This window comes from Anolis carolinensis, unplaced genomic scaffold (assembly GCF_035594765.1).
Source record: "Anolis carolinensis isolate JA03-04 unplaced genomic scaffold, rAnoCar3.1.pri scaffold_7, whole genome shotgun sequence".
NCBI lineage: Eukaryota > Metazoa > Chordata > Lepidosauria > Squamata > Dactyloidae > Anolis > Anolis carolinensis.
The window spans coordinates 13,338,229-13,358,868 of NW_026943818.1; the positions used below are offsets into that span (position 1 = coordinate 13,338,229).

At 40.5% G+C, this 20,640-nt stretch overlaps 2 protein-coding genes across 2 annotated transcripts in view; both read left to right on the forward strand.

Annotated features, from left to right (window-relative positions):
• Nucleotides 1-8,653, forward strand: part of ubac1 (UBA domain containing 1) — a 111,299-nt gene extending 102,646 nt beyond the window's left edge. The window contains exons 7-10 of the mRNA XM_062959928.1: nucleotides 3,738-3,996; nucleotides 5,598-5,684; nucleotides 6,645-6,783; nucleotides 8,101-8,653. Of these exons, the coding sequence (XP_062815998.1) occupies nucleotides 3,738-3,996; nucleotides 5,598-5,684; nucleotides 6,645-6,783; nucleotides 8,101-8,216 (601 nt within the window). The 3' untranslated portion in view covers nucleotides 8,217-8,653. The remainder of the gene's footprint in view (nucleotides 1-3,737; nucleotides 3,997-5,597; nucleotides 5,685-6,644; nucleotides 6,784-8,100) is intronic.
• Nucleotides 8,654-11,256: 2,603 nt separating this feature from the next.
• LOC134293177 (torsin-1A-like) lies at nucleotides 11,257-20,018 on the forward strand. The gene is made up of 5 exons (XM_062959958.1): nucleotides 11,257-11,558; nucleotides 13,297-13,562; nucleotides 17,361-17,536; nucleotides 17,633-17,760; nucleotides 19,119-20,018. The coding sequence occupies exons 1-5, from the start codon at nucleotides 11,351-11,353 to the stop codon at nucleotides 19,367-19,369; spliced, it is 1,029 nt and encodes a 342-aa protein (XP_062816028.1). The 5' UTR covers nucleotides 11,257-11,350; the 3' UTR covers nucleotides 19,370-20,018.
• Nucleotides 20,019-20,640: the final 622 nt, after the last annotated feature.

The window sequence follows — 20,640 nt, forward strand, 5'->3', positions numbered from 1 at the left end:
TGGTCCAGGGTTCGTTTTGCCCCCTTGGGCCTGTTTAGAAGTTGTTTAAGGCCCCTTTAGGGTGGTCCAGGGTTCGTTTGCCCCTTGAGCCTGTTTAGAAGTTGTTTAAGGCCCCTTTAGGGTGGTCCAGGGTTCGTTTTGCCCCTTTGAGCCTGTTTAGAAGTTGTTTAAGGCCCCTTTAGGGTGGACCAGGGTTCGTTTTGCCCCTTTGAGCCTGTTTAGAAGTTGTTTAAGGCCCCTTTAGGGTGGTCCAGAGTTCGTTTTGCCCCTTTGAGCCTGTTTAGAAGTTGTTTAAGGCCCCATTAGGGTAGTCCAGGGTTCGTTTTGCCCCTTTGAGCCTGTTTAGAAGTTGTTTGGGGCCCCATTAGGGTGGTCCAGGGTTCGTTTTGCTCCTTTGAGCCTGTTTAGAAGTTGTTTGGGGCCCCTTTAGTGTGGTCCAGGGTTCGTTTTGCCCCTTTGAGCCTGTTTAGATGTTGTTTAAGGCCCCTTTAGGGTGGTCCAGGGTTCGTTTTGCCCCTTTGAGCCTGTTTAGAAGTTGTTTAAGGCCCCTTTAGGGTGGTCCAGGGTTCGTTTTGCCCCTTTGAGCCTGTTTAGAAGTTGTTTGGGGGCCCCATTAGGGTGGTCCAGGGTTCGTTTTGCCCCTTTGAGCCTGTTTAGAAGTTGTTTGGGGCCCCTTTAGGGTGGTCCAGGGTTCGTTTTGCCCCTTTGAGCCTGTTTAGAAGTTGTTTAAGGCCCCTTTAGGGTGGTCCAGGGTTCGTTTTGCCCCTTTGAGCCTGTTTAGAAGTTGTTTGGGGCCCCTTTAGGGTGGTCCAGGGTTCGTTTTTCCCCTTTGAGCCTGTTTAGAAGTTGTTTAAGGCCCCTTTAGGGTGGTCCAGGGTTCGTTTTGCCCCTTTGGCCCTGTTTAGAAGTTGTTTAAGGCCCCTTAGGGTGGTCCAGGGTTCGTTTTGCCCCTTTGGCCTGTTTAGAAGTTGTTTAAGGCCCCTTTAGGGTGGTCCAGGGTTCGTTTTGCCCCTTTGGCCCTGTTTAGAAGTTGTTTAAGGCCCCTTTAGGGTGGTCCAGGGTTCGTTTTGCCCCTTTGGGCCTGTTTAGAAGTTGTTTAAGGCCCCTTTAGGGTGCTCCAGGGTTCGTTTTGCCCCCTTGGGCCTGTTTAGAAGTTGTTTAAGGCCCCTTTAGGGTGCTCCAGGGTTCGTTTTGCCCCTTTGAGCCTGTTCAGAAGTTGTTTAAGGCCCCTTTAGGGTGGTCCAGGGTTCGTTTTCCCCCCTTTGAGCCTGTTTAGAAGTTGTTTAAGGCCCTTTTAGGGTGGTCCAAGGTTCGTTTTGCCCCTTTGAGCCTGTTTAGAAGTTGTTTAAGGCCCCTTTAGGGTGGTCCAGGGTTCGTTTTGCCCCTTTGAGCCTGTTTAGAAGTTGTTTGGGGCCCCATTAGGGTGGTCCAGGGTTCGTTTTGCCCCTTTGAGCCTGTTTAGAAGTTGTTTGGGGCCCCTTTAGGGTGGTCCAGGGTTCGTTTTGCCCCTTTGAGCCTGTTTAGAAGTTGTTTAAGGCCCCTTTAGGGTGGTCCAGGGTTCGTTTTGCCCCTTTGAGCCTGTTTAGAAGTTGTTTGGGGCCCCTTTAGGGTGGTCCAGGGTTCGTTTTTCCCCTTTGAGCCTGTTTAGAAGTTGTTTAAGGCCCCTTTAGGGTGGTCCAGGGTTCGTTTTGCCCCTTTGGGCCTGTTTAGAAGTTGTTTAAGGCCCCTTTAGGGTGGTCCAGGGTTCGTTTTGCCCCTTTGGGCCTGTTTAGAAGTTCTTTGGGGCCCCTTTAGGGTGGTCCAGGGTTCGTTTTGCCCCTTTGGGCCTGTTTAGAAGTTGTTTGGGGCCCCTTTAGGGTGGTCCAGGGTTCGTTTTGCCCCTTTGAGCCTGTTTAGAAGTTGTTTAAGGCCCCTTTAGGGTGGTCCAGGGTTCGTTTTGCCCCTTTGATCCTGTTTAGAAGTTGTTTAAGGCCCCTTTAGGGTGGTCCAGGGTTCGTTTTGCCCCTTTGATCCTGTTTAGAAGTTGTTTAAGGCCCCTTTAGGGTGCTCCAGGGTTCGTTTTGCCCCCTTGGGCCTGTTTAGAAGTTGTTTAAGGCCCTTTAGGGTGCTCCAGGGTTCGTTTTGCCCCCTTTGAGCCTGTTTAGAAGTTGTTTAAGGCCCCTTTAGGGTGGTCCAGGGTACGTTTTGCCCCTTTGAGCCTGTTTAGAAGTTCTTTGGGGCCCCTTTAGGGTGGTCCAGGGTTCGTTTTGCCCCTTTGGGCCTGTTTAGAAGTTGTTTGGGGCCCCATTAGGGTGGTCCAGGGTTCGTTTTGCCCCTTTGAGCCTGTTTAGAAGTTGTTTAAGGCCCCTTTAGGGTGGTCCAGGGTTCGTTTTGCCCCTTTGAGCCTGTTTAGAAGTTGTTTAAGGCCCCTTTAGGGTGGTCCAGGGTTCGTTTTGCCCCTTTGGGCCTGTTTAGAAGTTGTTTAAGGCCCCATTAGGGTGGTCCAGGGTTCGTTTAGAAGTTGTTTAAGGCCCCTTTAGGGTGTTCCAGGGTTCGTTTAGAAGTTGTTTAAGGCCCCATTAGGGTGGTCCAGGTTCGTTTTGCCCCTTTGGGCCTGTTTAGAAGTTGTTTAAGGCCCCATTAGGGTGGTCCAGGGTTCGTTTAGAAGTTGTTTAAGGCCCCTTTAGGGTGTTCCAGGTTCGTTTAGAAGTTGTTTAAGGCCCTTTTAGGGTGCTCCAGGGTTCGTTTTGCCCCCTTGGGCCTGTTTAGAAGTTGTTTAAGGCCCCTTTAGTGTGCTCCAGGGTTCGTTTTGCCCCTTTGAGCCTGTTTAGAAGTTGTTTAAGGCCCCTTTAGGTGGTCCAGGGTTCGTTTTGCCCCTTTGAGCCTGTTTAGAAGTTGTTTAAGGCCCCTTTAGGGTGGTCCAGGGTTCGTTTTGCCCTTTGGGCCTGTTTAGAAGTTGTTTAAGGCCCCATTAGGGTGGTCCAGGGTTCGTTTAGAAGTTGTTTAAGGCCCCTTTAGGGTGTTCCAGGGTTCGTTTAGAAGTTGTTTAAGGCCCCATTAGGGTGGTCCAGGGTTCGTTTAGCAAGTTGTTTAAGGCCCCTTTAGGGTGGTCCAGGGTTCGTTTTGCCCCTTTGAGCCTGTTTTAGAAGTTGTTTGGGGCCCCTTTAGGGTGGTCCAGGGTTCGTTTTGCCCCTTTGAGCCTGTTTAGAAGTTGTTTAAGGCCCCTTTAGGGTGGTCCAGGGTTCGTTTTGCCCCTTTGAGCCTGTTTAGAAGTTGTTTAAGGCCCCTTTAGGGTGGTCCAGGGTTCGTTTTGCCCCTTTGAGCCTGTTTTGAGCCTCTTACTTTCGGGGGAGGCCTTATATTTAGCAATTCAGCAAAACCTCTACTAGGTCTTATTTTCTGGGGATGTCTTATTTTCGGGGAAACAGGGTAGGCTCCGAGCAGGCCTCGAACTCATGACCTCTTGGTCAGAGTGATTCATTGCAGCTGGTTACAGCTGGCTTGCTCTCCAGCCTGCACCACAGCCCGAGCCCGAGTTTATATATCTGTGGAATAATGTCCAGGATGGGAGAAAGAACTCTTGTCTGCCTGGGGCAAGTGTGAATGTTTGCATGTTTTCGGAAGGGAGGGAAATCAGCCCCAAACAATGGGGTGCGACTATTACGAGATGAAACATGGTACATTGGGATGGACTTTGGCTCCTGCCTGGATTGTGGCCTTGCCATTTGAGTGACATATGTGACCCTCTGCCATTGCAGCATGTCTGTGACGCAGGCCATGGAGTGGCTTATTGAACACGCAGACGACCCCGCGGTTGACGCCCCTCTGCCGGGTCAGCAACCCCCAGCGGCCGAAGAGAACCACGCCAATGGCGCCGGGACCTCCTCCTCCTCCTCGTCTGTGGGCCAAGCGTCCGGTGGGGCCGTCCCCGAATCGGGCCAAGAGGAGCCCAAGGACGAGCTGACGGAGATCTTCAAGAAGATCCGCCGGAAAAGAGAGTTCCGCCCTGATCCCCGGGTACGTTCAGACATGCCTCTGCGCAAGGAGGATCTCAGTATTAATATGTATCTTTTATAGAACTATATTTTAATATGTGTGTTTGTGGAATTTTTGCGATGTTTGTGTGTTTTGACTGTGCTGTGACCCACCTCAAGCCACGAGAGAGGCGGGTAAGAAATAAAATTATTGTTTTTATTATTAACGTTTGTATCATATACATACATTTGATTACATTATATGGTTTTCCATATATACATATACAGTAGAGTCTCACTTATCCAAGCCTCGCTTATCCAATCCTCTGGATAATCCAAGCCATTTTTGTAGTCACATTGACTACATTTTTCAATATATTGTGATATTTTGGTGCTAAATTCGTAAATACAGTAATTACAACATAACAGTACTGCATATTGAACTACTTTGTCTGTCAAATTTGTTGTATAACATGAAGTTTTGGTGCTTAATTTGTAAAATCATAACCAAATTTTATGTTTAATAAGCTTTTCCTTAATCTCGCCTTATTATCCAAGATATTCACTTATCCAAGCTTCTACCGGCCCGTTTAACTTGGATAAGTGAGACTCTACTGTATTTGAAAAAATGTTTATTTGTATATATTCACACACACACACACACACACACACATGGTTTTCCAAATTTATATCATATTATATTATATTACATTATATCATATATATATATATATATATATATATATATATATATATATATATAATAAAATTTTAGATAGATATATATATATATTACTGACATTTATATCCTGCCCTTCTCACCCCAAAGGGGACTCACAAGTCATATGTACATACAATATATTATATTATTAGTATAGCACAATATAAGCATTATATATTACTATATTGTACTATAACACTATATTGTAATATTATTAATATTACCTGTAATATAGATGTACCATTATAATAGTATATTATTATTATATTGTATTACATTATAAAGTTATTTATATTATATGCATATATACATATACACACACACTTTTCCAAATTTATATTATATATGGTTTTATATATATACTGTATATATATACACACACATATATATGTATGTATGTATGCATACAGATTGTTTTCCAAATTTATAATAAGGTTTTTCATCCTCTCTCTCTATATATATATAGATAGAGAGAGAGAGAGAAAGAGAGAGAGGAATAATAAAATTGAATATACAGTATATATTTAGAAAAATTGCTTATTTGTGTGTGTGTATAATTTCCCAAAATATAACACTTTTATTTATACCCTGCTTCAGGCTCAAAGCTCATAATGAAAACCAATTCAATACCATTTAAAAGCACTGATGAAATACAGATTGAAATCCGTAATAAATGTAGATTAAATTCATAATAAATACAGAATAAAATGTACAGTTAATACAGATTAAAATACATAATAAATACAGATTAAAAACCTAATAAATACAGACTGAAATACATAATAAATCGAGGTTAAAATACATAATAAAATGAATAATTACATCACAACCTGTCCACCTCTGAGCCTCTCAAACCCCAATTTAAATGTTCGATGAACCAGTTAAAAAATAAATAATCAAAACTGCTCTTTTGATGGTTCCAGGCCGTCGTCGCCTTGATGGAGATGGGCTTTGACGAGAGAGAAGTGGTGGACGCCCTCCGAGTCAACAACAACCAGCAGAATGCTGCTGTGAGTATCCTCTCTCAATGTGGGGTGAACTATAACTCCCATGATCCAGGGTCACTACAACTCCCATCACCCAGAGTCAATTCTCTCCAAACCACTCTTGTGATGGGTCTGTGTGCCAAGTTTGGTCCAGATCCATTGCAAGTAGGGTTCTCAGTGATCTACGAATGCAGGGTGAACTAGAATTCCCAAAATCTCAGTATTATTTATTTATTTATTTATTTATTTGCGGCATTTATATCCCGCCCTTCTCACCCCGAAGGGGACTCAGGGCAGTTTACAAGTATATATACATACAATATATTATATTATACAACTGTATTGCAATATTATTAGTAATATTGCATGTAATATAAATATACAATTATAATAGTGAATTATTATTATTACATTGTATTACATCATAATATTATTATTCATATTACATGTATATACAATGTATTATAATATTAGTATAGTATAATATTATTATATATCATTAAATCAGTAGATCCGGAGATTTGTTTACTACTACTTTTATTATTATTAGTTATTGACACAACGACGTTGTATGACACAGCAAACTAGATAGATATGCTGGATTTCGTTTCACAAAATTTTCGGATGATGCGTGCAGATCCCAGTAAGGTGGCCTTTTGCAGTTGGCAGATCGTAATTTTGTCAATGTCTATTGTTTCCAAATGCCGGCTGAGATCTTTTGGCACAGCACCCAGTGTGCCCATCACCACCAGGACCACTTGCACTGGTTTCTGCCAGAGTCTTTGAAGTTCCATCTTGAGGTCCTGATAGCGGCTGAGTTTTTCCTGTTGTTTTTCTTCAATGCGACTGTCACCTTGTTCTTTTCCACAACTGTGATGTCTGGTGTGTTGTGTTCCAGAACTTTGTCAGTCTGGATTCGGAAGTATTATTATTATTATTATTATTATTATTATTATTATTATTATTATTATTTCTATTTCTCAGTGTGAGTGGCTGCTGGGCGACCGGAAGCCCACCCCGGAGGATCTGGACAAAGGCATTGACCCCGCAAGCCCCCTCTTCCAAGCCATCTTGGAAAACCCGGTGGTGCAGCTGGGACTTACCAACCCCAAAACACTCCTGGGTAAGTGTCACTTGGGATTCTAAGGGCTGTAGGGGCCCCCCAGGGCCATCTAGACCCTCTGCTGGTCTTTCACCTGGCAGGACACAATCTGACCCCTCCCAGCAGATGGCCATCCAGTCATAGACAAGATAGACAGACTGACAGATATGATGTGGCTGCAGCATCATGGTCTTGAGTCACGTTCAGCTTGTAGTATACTAAGACATAATAATGTTGATGATGATGATGATAACAACAACAACAATTGTATTGATGGAGCCTACATTTATTATTACCTTATTGTTATTATTTGTCATGCCAGGTGTCAGTCATCTATTATTATTATTATTATTATTATTATTATTATTATATTGTATGACACAGCAAAAAAGACTCGCTTATCGAACGTTCTGGATTATCCAATGCATTTTTGTAGTCAATGTTTTCAATACATCATGATATTTTGGTGCTAAATTCGTAAATACAGTAGTTACAACATAACATTAATGCATATTGAACTAATTTTTCTGTCAAATTTGTTGTATAACAGGATGTTTTGTTGCTTAATTTGTAAAATCATAACCTAATTTGATGTTTAATAGGCTTTTCCTTAATCCCTCCTTATTGTCCAAGATATTTGCTTATCCAAGCTTCTGCCGGCCTGTTTAGCTTGGATAAGTGAGACTCTACTGTATATACAATATATTATAACATTAGTATAATATGAGTATTATTATTACTAGCTGTGCCCGGCCACGCATTGCTGTGGTGAAGTCTGGTGGTATGGAAATAAAGTATTGAGGAATTGGTGGTAGTTAAGGCAGAGGGTAAAGGTTTTCCCCTGACATTAAGTCCATTATAAATGGGTAATATAGCTGTGTGGAAGGGCCTTGAGTCTACACTGCCATATAATCCAGTTAAAATCAGATAATCTGTATTTTATAGGCAGTGTGGAAGAGGCCTAAGTGAGGCCTAACTCTGCCTGTCCCCTGGGCTGCGTGGGTCGCTAGGAGACCAAGTGGGCGGAGCTTAGCCTTCTAACTGGCAGCAATTGGATAAAAACAATTCTTCCTCTCCCTCTAATTAGGACTTTATTTTTCTTTTCTTTTTGTGGTATGAACGTAGAGGCATGGATGAGGGGTTGTGCTGCCAAGTTTAGTGTTTCTGGGGTGTGTAGTTTTGTTGTTTTGTCCTAGGCCGAAATTTCATTACCCTTTTTTATATATAGATTAGTATCAGTGCAGCCTTGGATTGCATCAGTCCCCATTGTCCACATGCTATTCGTTCGGGAGATATTCTTTTTCTCCGCCTCACCGCCTTCCCTTTCTCTTTCCGCAGCCTTTGAAGACATGCTGGAAAACCCGTTGAACAGCACGCAGTGGATGAACGACCCCGAAACGGGGCCCGTCATGCTGCAAATCTCCCGCATCTTCCAGACGTTGAACCGCACGTAGGACCCGAGGGGTGGAAGCCCTGTTCCTCCGCTGTGCCATTTCTGAAGGACTTTTCCTCCTTTTGGGAGAGGGCAGGAATCCGTGTGTTGGGTGTGTCATTAGTATTATTGTTATTTTATCCCTCTCCCTCCATGACAAACGTTTCCTTTCCGTTTGCAGTGTGGCTTTCGTTTTCCTTTGAGCAGAAGAGGGCCTGATTCGCGCGCTCTCTTAAAAAAGTAGATTTTTTTGAGACCCGACTCGGGGTCCATAATTCAACAGAGGCCCTGGTTGTACTATACATCCCAATACAGGGCAAAGCTTTTAAACTATTGGAGCGTGGCTACGTTGGCGTTGAAGCCAGTTCCATTCAACAATTGATAAAAAGCAGGCAGTATTCAGAATGTGTTCTTAAGATATGTCTGTGTTGAAAATGCAGAAGGCTTTTTAAAACCGTTTTTTTCTGTGTGTTGTTTTATTATTATTATTATATTGAATGACACAGCAAACAAGACAGATATGCTGGATTTCGTTTCACAAAATCACAAGTCGAACACTTCCCAAGTGTCTAGGACTGTGTGATGTATTTTCGTGTGATTATAATAATAATTATTATTATATTTATTATTATTATTATTATTATGACACAGCAAACAAGATAGATATGCTGGATTTCGTATCACAAAATCACAAGTCGAACACTTCCCAAGTGTCTATGACTGTGTGATGTATTTTCAGATGATTATAATTATTATAATTATTATTATTTTATTATGACACAGCAAACAAGACAGATATGCTGGATTTCGTATCACAAAATCACAAGTCAAACACTTCCCAAGTGTCTAGGACATTATTATTATTATTATTATTATTATTATTATTATTATTATTATTATTATGATACAGCAAATGAGATATATATGCTGGATTTCGTATCACAAAATCACAAGTCGAACACTTCCCAAGTGTCTAGGACTGTGTGATGTATTTTCGGATGATGCGCGCAGATCCCAGTCGGGTGGCCTTTTGCAGTTGGCAGATCGTGATTTTGTCAATGCCTATTGTTTCCAAATGGCGGCTGAGATCTTTTGGCACGGCACCCAATGTGCCGATCACCACCGGGACCACCTGCACTGGTTTCTGCCAGAGTCTTTGCAGTTCAATCTTGATTTGTAAAATCATAACCTAATTTGATGTTTAATAGGCTTTTCCTTAATCCCTCCTTATTATCCAAGATATTCGCTTATCCAACGTTCTACCAGCCCGTTTATGTTGGATAAGTGAGACTCTACACACACAATATAATTTACAATAATATATAATAATATAACGTATATATACATAATATTCATAATATTATATTGTAATATGATATACTAATAATAAAATATAATATTAATTATATTGTATATACATATAATATTCATAGTATATATATATATATATATATATATATATATATATACACACACACAATATAATTTACAATAATATATAATAATATAACTTATATACATATAATATTCATAATATTATATTGTAATATGATATACTAATAATAAAATATAATATTAATTATATAGATTGTATATGTAATATTAGAAATATTACAATATATTCATAGTATATTGTTAAAAAAAATATTTATTTATTTGCTACATTTATATGCCGCCCTTCTCAACCTGAAGGGGATTCAGAGCGGCTTACAAATTAAATTTACATACAATATTATATTATTAGCATAGTACAATACTGGTAATAAATTACTATATTGTACTGTATCAATATAATATAATACTAATAATAAAATACAATATTAATTATATAGATTTTATATGTAATATTACTAATGAAATTACAATATATTGATATAGTACAATATAGTAATTTATTACCAGTATTATACTATGTTAATAATATAATATTGTATAATATAATAAATCTTTCCTCTAGCCTTAAGTCTCTATGCGTTTAACTCTTACACTACTGGAATGCTGTATTACATTGCACATGGCTTTAAACCATAAGTGAAATTTCAAACTACACAACCCAAAACTCCCAACAGGAATTATACTGTTTAGTATATTGCACCACCGGACATCCGCCAGGAAGTAACAGCCAGGCGGTGTGTGTTGAATAAGCCCCGCCCACTCGGTGATAGAATGGGAAAGGCAGGAGACGTTTATTGAGAATAGGCCCCGCCCCTCGCCCCGCCCATTACAGTTCTTAGAATGGGGAAGGCTGTGTGTCTTGGGGAATAGGCCACGCCCCTCGCCCCGCCCCTTCGTGTTGCTGGAAAGCGGGAGGCGGTGCGTATTGAGGAATAAGCCACGCCCCTCTAGTCCTGTTGCTAGAATGGAAGGCGGTGTGAAATGAGGAATAGGCCACGCCCCTCGCCCCGCCCCTTCGTGTTGCTGGAAAGCGGGAGGCGGTGCGTATTTAGGAATAAGCCACGCCCCTCTAGTCCTGTTGCTAGAATGGAAGGCGGTGTGAAATGAGGAATAGGCCACGCCCCTCGCCCCGCCCCTTCGTGTTGCTGGAAAGCGGGAGGCGGTGCGTATTGAGGAATAAGCCACGCCCCTCTAGTCCTGTTGCTAGAATGGAAGGCGGTGTGAAATGAGGAATAGGCCACGCCCCTCGCCCCGCCCCTTCGTGTTGCTGGAAAGCGGGAGGCGGTGCGTATTGAGGAATAAGCCACGCCCCTCTAGTCCTGTTGCTAGAATGGAAGGCGGTGTGAAATGAGGAATAGGCCACGCCCCTCGCTCCGCCCATTAGAGTGGCTGTAGTAATAAATAAGCCACGCCCACTCCGGGTGCTAGAACGGGAAAGGCAGGCGGCGTGTATTGAGGTAAAGGCCACGCCCCTCGCTCCGCCCATTACAGTTGCTAGAATGAAGACTATTGAGGAATAAGCCACGCCCCTTTCCGGCTATTAGTTGCCAGAATGGGGTAGGCGGGGTCAAATGGGGAATAGGCCACGCCCCTTGTTAGAGTGGCTGAAAGGGAAAGGAAGTGTGGAATGAACAAGCCACGCCCCTCTCCTCCCCGCGGGCCAATCCCGTCGCTCCGGTGTCGAACTTCTGCCCGGCAACAAGATGGCGGCGCTGGCACCGGAAGCGCGTTTCCTGAGGGCCCGCCAGTCTTGCTGAGGCGATGCGTGGGGCGTCGTGTGTGGCGGTGCTGGGCCTGGCGGCGGGGCTGGCGCTGGGCCCGTCGGCCGGGGCGGTGGAGCCGCTGAGCCTGAGCCTGGCCCTGGCCGGCGCCGCCGCCTCCGCCGTCACGGGCTTCCTCTCCTACCCGCGGCTCTACTGCCTCTTCGCCCACTGCTGCCTCGAGAGGCCCGGGCCCCGCCTCGGAACAGGTCGGCCCCATTGCCTCAGAGAGGGTGACGTCGAAGGGGGGTCAGGGTGGACATTGTTATGGGTTTCTGTGAGTTTTCCGGGCTGTTTGCCCATGTTCGAGAAGCATTCTCTCCTGACGTTTCGCCCACATCTATGACAGGCATCCTCAGAGGTTGTGAGGCATATTGGGAAAAAAACTAAGCAAAGAAGGTTTATATTTCTGTGGAAAAATGTCCAGGGTGGGAGAAAGAACTCTTGTCTCTTGCCTCCAACAGTTTGAATGTGGCAATTAGCACTTAACAGCCTTGCAGCTTCAAAGCCTGGCTGCTTCCTGCCTGGGGGAATCCTTTGCTGGGAGGTGTTAGCTGGCCCTGATTGTTTCCTGTCTGGAGTTCTTCAGTTTTCTAAGTGTTGCTCTATTTACTGTCCTTATTTTAGAGGGGTTTTTTTAATATATATATATATATATATATATATATATATACACACACACAGTAGAGTCTCACTTATCCAACATAAACGGGCCGGCAGAAGATTGGATAAGCGAATATCTTGGATAATAAGGAGGGATTAAGGAAAGACCTATTAAACATCAAATTAGGTTATGATTTTACAAATTAAGCACCAAAACATCATGTTAGACAACAAATCTGACAGAAAAAGTAGTTCAATATGCAGTAATATTATGTTGTAATTACTGTATTTACGAATTTAGCACCAAAATATCATGATATATTGAAAACATTGACTACAAAAATGGCCTGGATAATCCAGAGGCTTGGATAAGCGAGGCTTGGATAAGTGAGACTCTACTGTATATTGTACTGTATTAATATATTGTAATATTATTAGTAATATTACATGTAAAATATAATATATAATTAATATTATATTATTAGTATTATATCGTATTACAGTATAATATTATGAATATTATATGTATATACAATATGTTATAATTATTATATATTATTGTAAATTATATTGTATATACATATATATAAAACTAGCATAACTTAGGTTGTGAGGTCTGTTGGAAATTAGGCAGGGAAGGTTTATATATCTGTGGAAAGATGTCCGGGGTGGGAGAAAGAACTCTTGTCTCTTGCCTCCAACAGTTTGAATGTTGCAATTAGCACTTAACAGCCTTGCAGCTTCAAAGCCTGGCTGCTTCCTGCCTGGGGGAATCCTTTGTTGGGAGGTGTTATCTGGCCCTGATTGTTACCTGTCTGGAATTCCTCTGTTTTCTAAATGTTGCTCTATTTACTGTCCTTATTTTAGAGGTTTTTTTAAAAAAAAATACAGTAGATTCTCACTTATCCAACGTTCTGGATTATCCAATGCATTTTTGTATTATGACTATGATAGTAATGATGATGATGATAATAATAATAATAATAATAATAATAATAATATTAAGCATGTGTTGGCTTCGACGCGGTCTGAATTACGGCTCTTGTATAAGGTCTGGTGGATGAATGGCATAAGCACTTTGCATTGTTTTAAACTTTGTATATTGTATTTTATGACTATTTTATGACTGTTTTAACTGTTTTAATCGTTTTAGTTTATTGTATATCAGTGTAACGGCATCAATTGCCACTTGTGAGCCGCCCTGAGTCCCCTCGGGTGAGAAGGGCGGGGTATAAATAATTGAAATAAATAAATAAATAATATGTGACTATATGTATTCATTTATCGAGGATTTCTGTTCCTGTCGCTCCAATCGGTGCGTGTTTTTCTCTCCCCCGTTTGCAGTGCTGCAAGAAGACTTGGACAAGAAGCTCTTTGGGCAGCATTTGGCCAAGAAGGTGATGGTGAAGGCCGTGACGGGGTTTCTGAACAACCCCAACCCCAAGAAGCCCCTGACGCTCTCCCTGCACGGCTGGACCGGGACCGGGAAGAACTTTGCCAGCAAAATCCTGGCCGAGAGCCTCTACAAAGAGGGCCTCAACAGCAAATACGTCCACCAGTTCATCTCCACCTTGCATTTCCCTCACCTGCAGAACCTCACCCAGTACAAGGTAAAGCACAGAGTCAACCATCTGGGCATCACTCCTTAGAGCTGGTGGGGTTTTCATCCAAACTATGCTCAGGAAAATCTGCAGTTGCTTCAGCAGCACACAAAGGACAGTCGTCTCTTCACATTTGTAGTAGTAGTAGTAGTAGTAATAATAATAATAATAATAATGTCTGCAGTTTTCTCAGTAGCACATGTACAATCATGCCTTTACATTTATGATACTAAATAATAATAACAACAACAACAATGGTGTCTGCGGTTTTCTCAGTGGCATACAAAGTGTAGTCATCCCTTCACATACAATAATAATAATAATAATAATAATAATAATAATAATGTTCACAGTTGCCTCATTTGCACACAAAGGAAGTCATCCTTTAATAATAATAACAACAATAATAATAATAATACATCACACAGTCCTAGACAATTGGGAAGTCTTCGACTTGTGATTTTGTGATACGAAATCCAGCATATCGATCTTGTTTGCTGTGTCATACAATAAAATAATTGTAGTTTTCTCAGTGGCACACAAATATGAAGTACAGTCATGCCTTTACTTTTAATAGTGATAATAATAACAATAATAATAATAGTTTCCTCAGTGGCACACAAATGTCATCCCCAATAATAATAATAATAATAATAATAATAATAATAATAATAATAATAATAATAATATGCTTACAGTTGCCTCAGTGGCAGACAAAGTGTAGTCATCCCTTCATATTTAATAATAATAATAAGTTTACAGTTGCTTCAGTGACATACAAAGTATAGTCATCCTTTCATATTTAATAATAATAATAACAACACAACTGCAGTTGCCTTTGTGGCACACATAGGACAGTCGATCCTTCACATTTACTATAATAATGATAGTAGTGTCTGCAGTTTCCTCAGTGGCATACAAAATGCAGTCATCCCTTCACATCTAATAATAATAATTATAATAGTAATTATAATAATAATGGTGTCTGCAGTTTCCTCAGTGGCACAGAAAGGACAGTCATCTCTTTATATAATAATAATAATAATAATGATGATGATAATAATAATAATAACCCCAGTTGCCTCAGTGGTAACAAAGGACAATTGTTCATTCACCTTTAATAATAATAATTTATTTATTCCCTGCCTCTCCTTGTTGCCGTTTTGACGGTTTAATTTAAAATGTTCTTTTTAGGAATCTCTAGGTTCTTCATTGTGACTTCATGTTCACTTTCCTATTATTACTAATAATAATATTTATATCCTGCTAACAATGTTAAAAAATAAAATAAAAGATACATTGTAAAACGTACAATGTTCAAATAGAATTAAACATTGGAGTATTAAAAATAAATAGTTAAATTTATTACATGTATTTTAATAGTATTTTGATAGTTTTTATGACTTGCCTTTGCTGACGGCTTGAGGCAGGATATAACAGAGTCAAAAACGAAATGCAAACAATAACACATATAATTAAAAACACATGGAAATTCCGACATCTTGTTTAGCTTATTGTTATTACTACATTATTATTATTATTATTATTGCATAATTCTCTAGATTTATTTGCTAAATAGCCACTTAGAATCTAGTTCTATATGTGGAACGAATCCTGAGTGTTTATAAGGAACCTTTGGCCTGTTGGATGTTGCTGGACTTTGATTCCTGGAAGCCTCAATTACTGTCTGGTTTTATTTCAATAAGGAAGTGTGTTACAATGCAATAAAATCCACACAATGCTCAAAGTGAAGTCAATCTTCAGCAATGACTCATGTTCCTCAGGTGACACTACGAGTAATGTCGTGATAACGGATGTCACGTGATTTTTTTTATTTTAAACTACTTTGTTGACCTGGTACCTGGAATTTTAGAAGAAGGCATTGTTTGTAAGCTAATCCGAATAAAAGCTGAGGCACCTAATTTTACCACAAAAAAACTGGGAAAACATTGACTCCAGTATAAGCCGAGGGTGATAAATTTTAGAAATAAAAATAGATACCAATAAAATTACATTAATTGAGGCATCAGTAGGAAAGAATGCTATTACATTATTATTATTATTATTATTATTATTATTACTATTACTTTCTGCTTTGGGTTAACCTATATTAGTATAATTACTGTAAATACTCGAGTATAAGCCTAGTTTTTCAGCCCTCTTTTTAAGATTGAAAAAGCCCCCCTCGGCTTATACTCGGGTGAGGGTCCTGGTTGGTTTATATTTGGGTCAGCTTATACTCGAGAATATATGGTACATTTATTATTTTTCTCTATTATTATTGGTATTATTACATGTATTATTTTTCTCGATTATTTTTGCTACAATTACATTTATTTTACTCTATTTTTATTATTATTAATAATAATACATTTATTATTTCACTCTGATATTATTATTATTATTGCATTTATTATTTTACTCTATTTATTATTACATGTATTATTTTCCTGCATTTATTATTATACATTTATTTATAATACATTTTATTATTAATACATATTATTATACATTTATTTATTTATTATATGGGGCCCCTGGTAGTGGCTCAGTGTGTTAAAGTGCTGAGCTGCTGAACTTGCAGACCAAAAGGTCCCAGGTTCAAATCCCAGGAGTGGAATGAGCACCTGCTGTTAGCCCTAGCTCCTGCCAACCTAGCAGTTCGAAAACATGCAAATGTGAGTAGATAAATAGGTACCGCTCCGGCGGGAAGGTAACAACTCTGCATGCAGTCATGCCAGTGGCCACATGACCTTGGAGGTGTCTACGGACAACGCTGGCTCTTCGGCTTAGAAATTGAGATGAGCACCAACCCCCAGACCGGTCACGACTGGACTTAACATTGGGGAAAACCTTTACCTTTAACTTATTTATTATTCTTATTATTATTACATGTATTATTTTACTCTATTATTATTAAAAGGATACATACGCACATTTACATTGAAGAAGATGAAAATAATGATTTGATCAGAGTTGGACAGTCTTATCTTAAATTTGAGCTTTCTGTAAATATTCAAAAACATTTAATCTACTGATGCCTCAATTAATATAATTTTATCGGTATCTGTTTTTATTTCTGAAATTTACCACCCTCGGCTTATACTGGAGTCAATGTTTTCCCAGTTTTTTCGTGGTAAAATTAGGTGCCTCGGCTTATATTCGGGTGGGCTTATACTCAAGTATGTACGGTAATTTGTAAAACCATAACCTAATTTGATGTTTGTTTGTTTGTTTATTTGTTTATTTATATTCCGCCCTTCTTTCTCACCCCGAAGGGGACTCAGGGTGGATTACAATGAACACATATATGGCAAACATTCAGTGCCAACAGACAAACAACATATATGGACAGACACAGAGGCATTTAACATTTTTTTTCCAGCTTCACGATTCCGGCCACAGGGGGAGCTGTTACTTCACTGTCCACTAGTGGCTGTACTTCCTCATTCCTTTCCTCGTGTTTTGCTGGCAGTTTTTATGATGTTGTAAATTAGTTAAATTAGCCTCCCGCATAAAGTGTACCTAAATTTCCCTACTTGACAGATGCAACTGTCTTTCGGGGCTGCATAGGTCAACAGCAAGCCGGGCTATTTAATGGTCGGGGGCTTAACCCGATCTGGGCTTCGAACTCATGACAGTAGTGATTTATTGCAGCTGGTTACTAGCCAGCTGCGCCACAGCCCGGCCCAATAGGCTTTTCCTTAATCCCTCCTTATTATCCAAGATATTCACTCATCCAAGGTTCTGCCGGCCTGTTTAGCTTGGATAAGTGAGACTCTACTGTATTTCCTTCCTGCTTTCCAGGACCAGTTGCAGATGTGGATCCGGGGCAACGTGAGCGACTGCGCCAGGTCTGTCTTCATCTTTGACGAGATGGACAAGATGCACGCCGGGCTCATTGACGCCATCAAGCCTTTCCTCGACTATTACGGCGAGCTGGACGGCATCTCCTACCGGAAGGCCATCTTCCTCTTCCTCAGGTGAGAGGCAGAAATCACACTTCTCGAACTGCGCTTTGGAAGCGGCCTCCTCCTCTTGACGCCCGCCTCCTTCTTCCCTTCCTTCCTTTCTTGCAGCAACGCCGGGGCCGAGAAGATCACCGAAGTGGCCCTCGACTTTTGGCGGAAAGGGAAGAAAAGGACCGACCTGGCGCTCCGAGACGTGGAGGCCGCCGTCTCCGTCTCCGTCTTCAACAACAAAAATAGTGAGTCTTGCCATTTTATATTCTATTAATATGTTCATCATAATTAAGCAGGAGCCCCCTGTGGCGCAGCGTGTTAAAGCGCTGAGCTGCTGAACTTGCTGACCGAAAGGTCGTAGGTTCAAATCCAGGGAGCAGAGTGAGCGCCCGCTGGTAGCCCCAGCTCTGCCAACCTAGCAGTTAAAAAACATGCAAATGTGAGTAGATCAATAGGTATCGCTCCGCCGGTCAGTCATATATGTCCTATATTACAGTATGTATTCACATTGATGCAGCCTAGAATCGCATTGGCCTTTTTGCCTGCAGCATCACCGTCTTGACTCATGTTCAGCTTGTGGTCTACTAAGACATAATAATAATAGTAATAATAATAATAATAATAATAACTCAGCCGCTATCAGGACCTCAAGATTGAACTTCAAAGACTCTGGAAGAAACCAGTGCAGGTGGTCCTGGTGGTGATGGGCACACTGGGTGCCGTGCCAAAAGATCTCAGTCGGCATTTGGAAACAATAGACATTGACAAAATTACAATCTGCCCACTGCAAAAGGCCACCCTACTGGGATCTGCGCACATCATCCGAAAATACATCACACAGTCCTAGACACTTCGACTTGTGATTTTGTGAAACGAAATCCAGCATATCTATCTTGTTTGCTGTGTCATAATAAAATAATAATAATAATAATAATAATAATAATAATAATAATAATAATAATAATAATGGTGATGTCAAGCCTGGTGCCTATCATCTGTGTCCTATATTATATATTAGTGTTGATGCAGCCTAGGATCGCATTGGCCTTTTTGTCTGCAGCATCAGGGTCCTGACTTATGTTCAGCTTGTGATCTACTAAGACAATAATAATAATGATGATGATGATAAGTCAAGCCTGGTGTCAGTCATCTATGTCCTATATTATATATTAGTGTTGATGCAGCCTAGGATTGCGTTGGCCTTTTTATCTGCAGCATCACGGTCTTGACTTACATTCAGCTTGTGGTCTACTAAGAAATAATAATTATGATGATGATGATGATGTCAAGCCTGGTGTCAGTCATATATGTCCTATATTATATATTCATATTGATGCAGTCTAGAATAGCATTGGCGTTTTTGGCTGCAGCATCACGGTCTTGACTCACGTTCAGCTTATAGTCTACTAAGACATAATAATGATAATAATAATAATAAGTCAAGCCTGGCGTCAGTCATCTTTGTCCTATATTATGTATTCATATTGATGCAGCCTAGAATCGTATTGGGCTTTTTGTCTGCAGCATCACGCTCTTGACTCATGTTCAGCGTATGTGTTAGATGGATCCCCCTTAAAAGAGACCCTCCTTCCTTCCTTCCCAGGTGGGTTCTGGCACAGCAGCCTCATCGACCGGAACCTGATTGACTACTTTGTGCCCTTCCTGCCCTTGGAATTCCGCCACGTCAAGATGTGCATCCGGGCCGAGCTCGAATCCCGCGGCTATGTGGTCGACGAAGACATTGTGACCCGGGTGGCCGAGGAGATGACCTTCTTCCCCAAAGAGGAGAAGATCTACTCCGACAAAGGCTGCAAGACGGTCTACACCAAGCTGGATTTCTACTACGACTTGTAACCCTATTCTTTTTGTAAGCCCATTGCGGAAGAGACGGAATCATTTTTTAAAATTTTTTAAACGAAGCGATTTTTGCAGGGAAGAGACAAACGTGGTCCTCGTTTCAAGCCGCTCAAATGAGTTTGGGGCCTTGTTTTGTTTTGTTTCCTACAACCCTGGATATCTATGGGGCTGAATTGTGATTCCAACTCTAATTGAAAGTGTCCGTACTGTGAAACCACGCTGAATAATTCAGGCCTTGCTTTTTATGGACCTGGAACATATTAACGTTGGTAACTCCGATGCATTTGGCAAAAGCGTCTCCGATTCTCCGGAAATGAAGGCCTGTTCTAATCTTATCAATGAGAGGCAAGAACAATATTTCTCAACACGGTTGCCCGGCTTTCTCGAGAAAATTGTGACCATTTCTACTCGTATCAACCAAGCTGGTAAGGATAATATAACAATATTTTTTGACTCGTATGTTTTTCTGTTTTGGTTTAGCATTCCCCTCTTCTTTGCCCTGAAATTACGCAGAAAATATTGAGCGTATTTTGGGATATACATGAACCTATGTGGGTTATTAGGGTCTGATATTCCAAGTATTCTCAGCAGTGAATGTTTCGGCAACCATGTTTTTTCTTTCATATTAAATACAATGTGAAACATCCTTTGTATCATATCATATATACTTGCATGTCATTCCTTAGATCCGTCTTTCAAACAGCCTATTATTTCTTATTTCTGGAAATGAAAGGCTATTCTAATCTTATCAATGGGAGGTGAGAAGGATGTTAAAACGCCCCAAAAGAGAGTGGGTTGCTGTTAGTTTTCTGGGCTGTCTGCCATAGATGTGGGTGAAACATCAGGAGAGAATGCTATTACATGATTATTGACACAATGACATAGTATGACACAGCAAACAAGATAGATATGCTGGATTTCGTATCACAAAATCACAAGTCGAACATTTCCCAAGTGTAATAATAATTACATTATTATTATTATTATTATTATTATTATTATTATTATTATTATTATTATCTGCTTTGGGTTAACCTATGTTAGTATAATTAATGCTATTACATTATTATTATTACTATGATTATTTCCTGCTTTGGGTTAAGCTATGTTATAAATTGATGTTATTACATTATTATTATTATTACTATTATTATTCCTTCTTTGGGTTAAGCTATGTTATAAATTGATGCTATTACATTATTATTGTTATTATTATTATTATTGGGTTGCTGTGAGTTTTCCGGGCTGTCTGCCATAGATGTGGGTGA

What these genes read in the sequence shown, in the direction of transcription:
- LOC134293177 (XM_062959958.1), top strand. Translation starts at nt 11,351, where the DNA reads ATGCGTGGGGCGTCGTGTGTGGCGGTGCTGGGCCTGGCGGCGGGGCTG. An exon ending in GCCATCTTCCTCTTCCTCAG is followed by an intron (nt 17,537 to 17,632) that starts GTGAGAGGCAGA and finishes CCTTTCTTGCAG; the next exon opens with CAACGCCGGGGCCGAGAAGA. An exon ending in CGTCTTCAACAACAAAAATA is followed by an intron (nt 17,761 to 19,118) that starts GTGAGTCTTGCC and finishes CTTCCTTCCCAG; the next exon opens with GTGGGTTCTGGCACAGCAGC.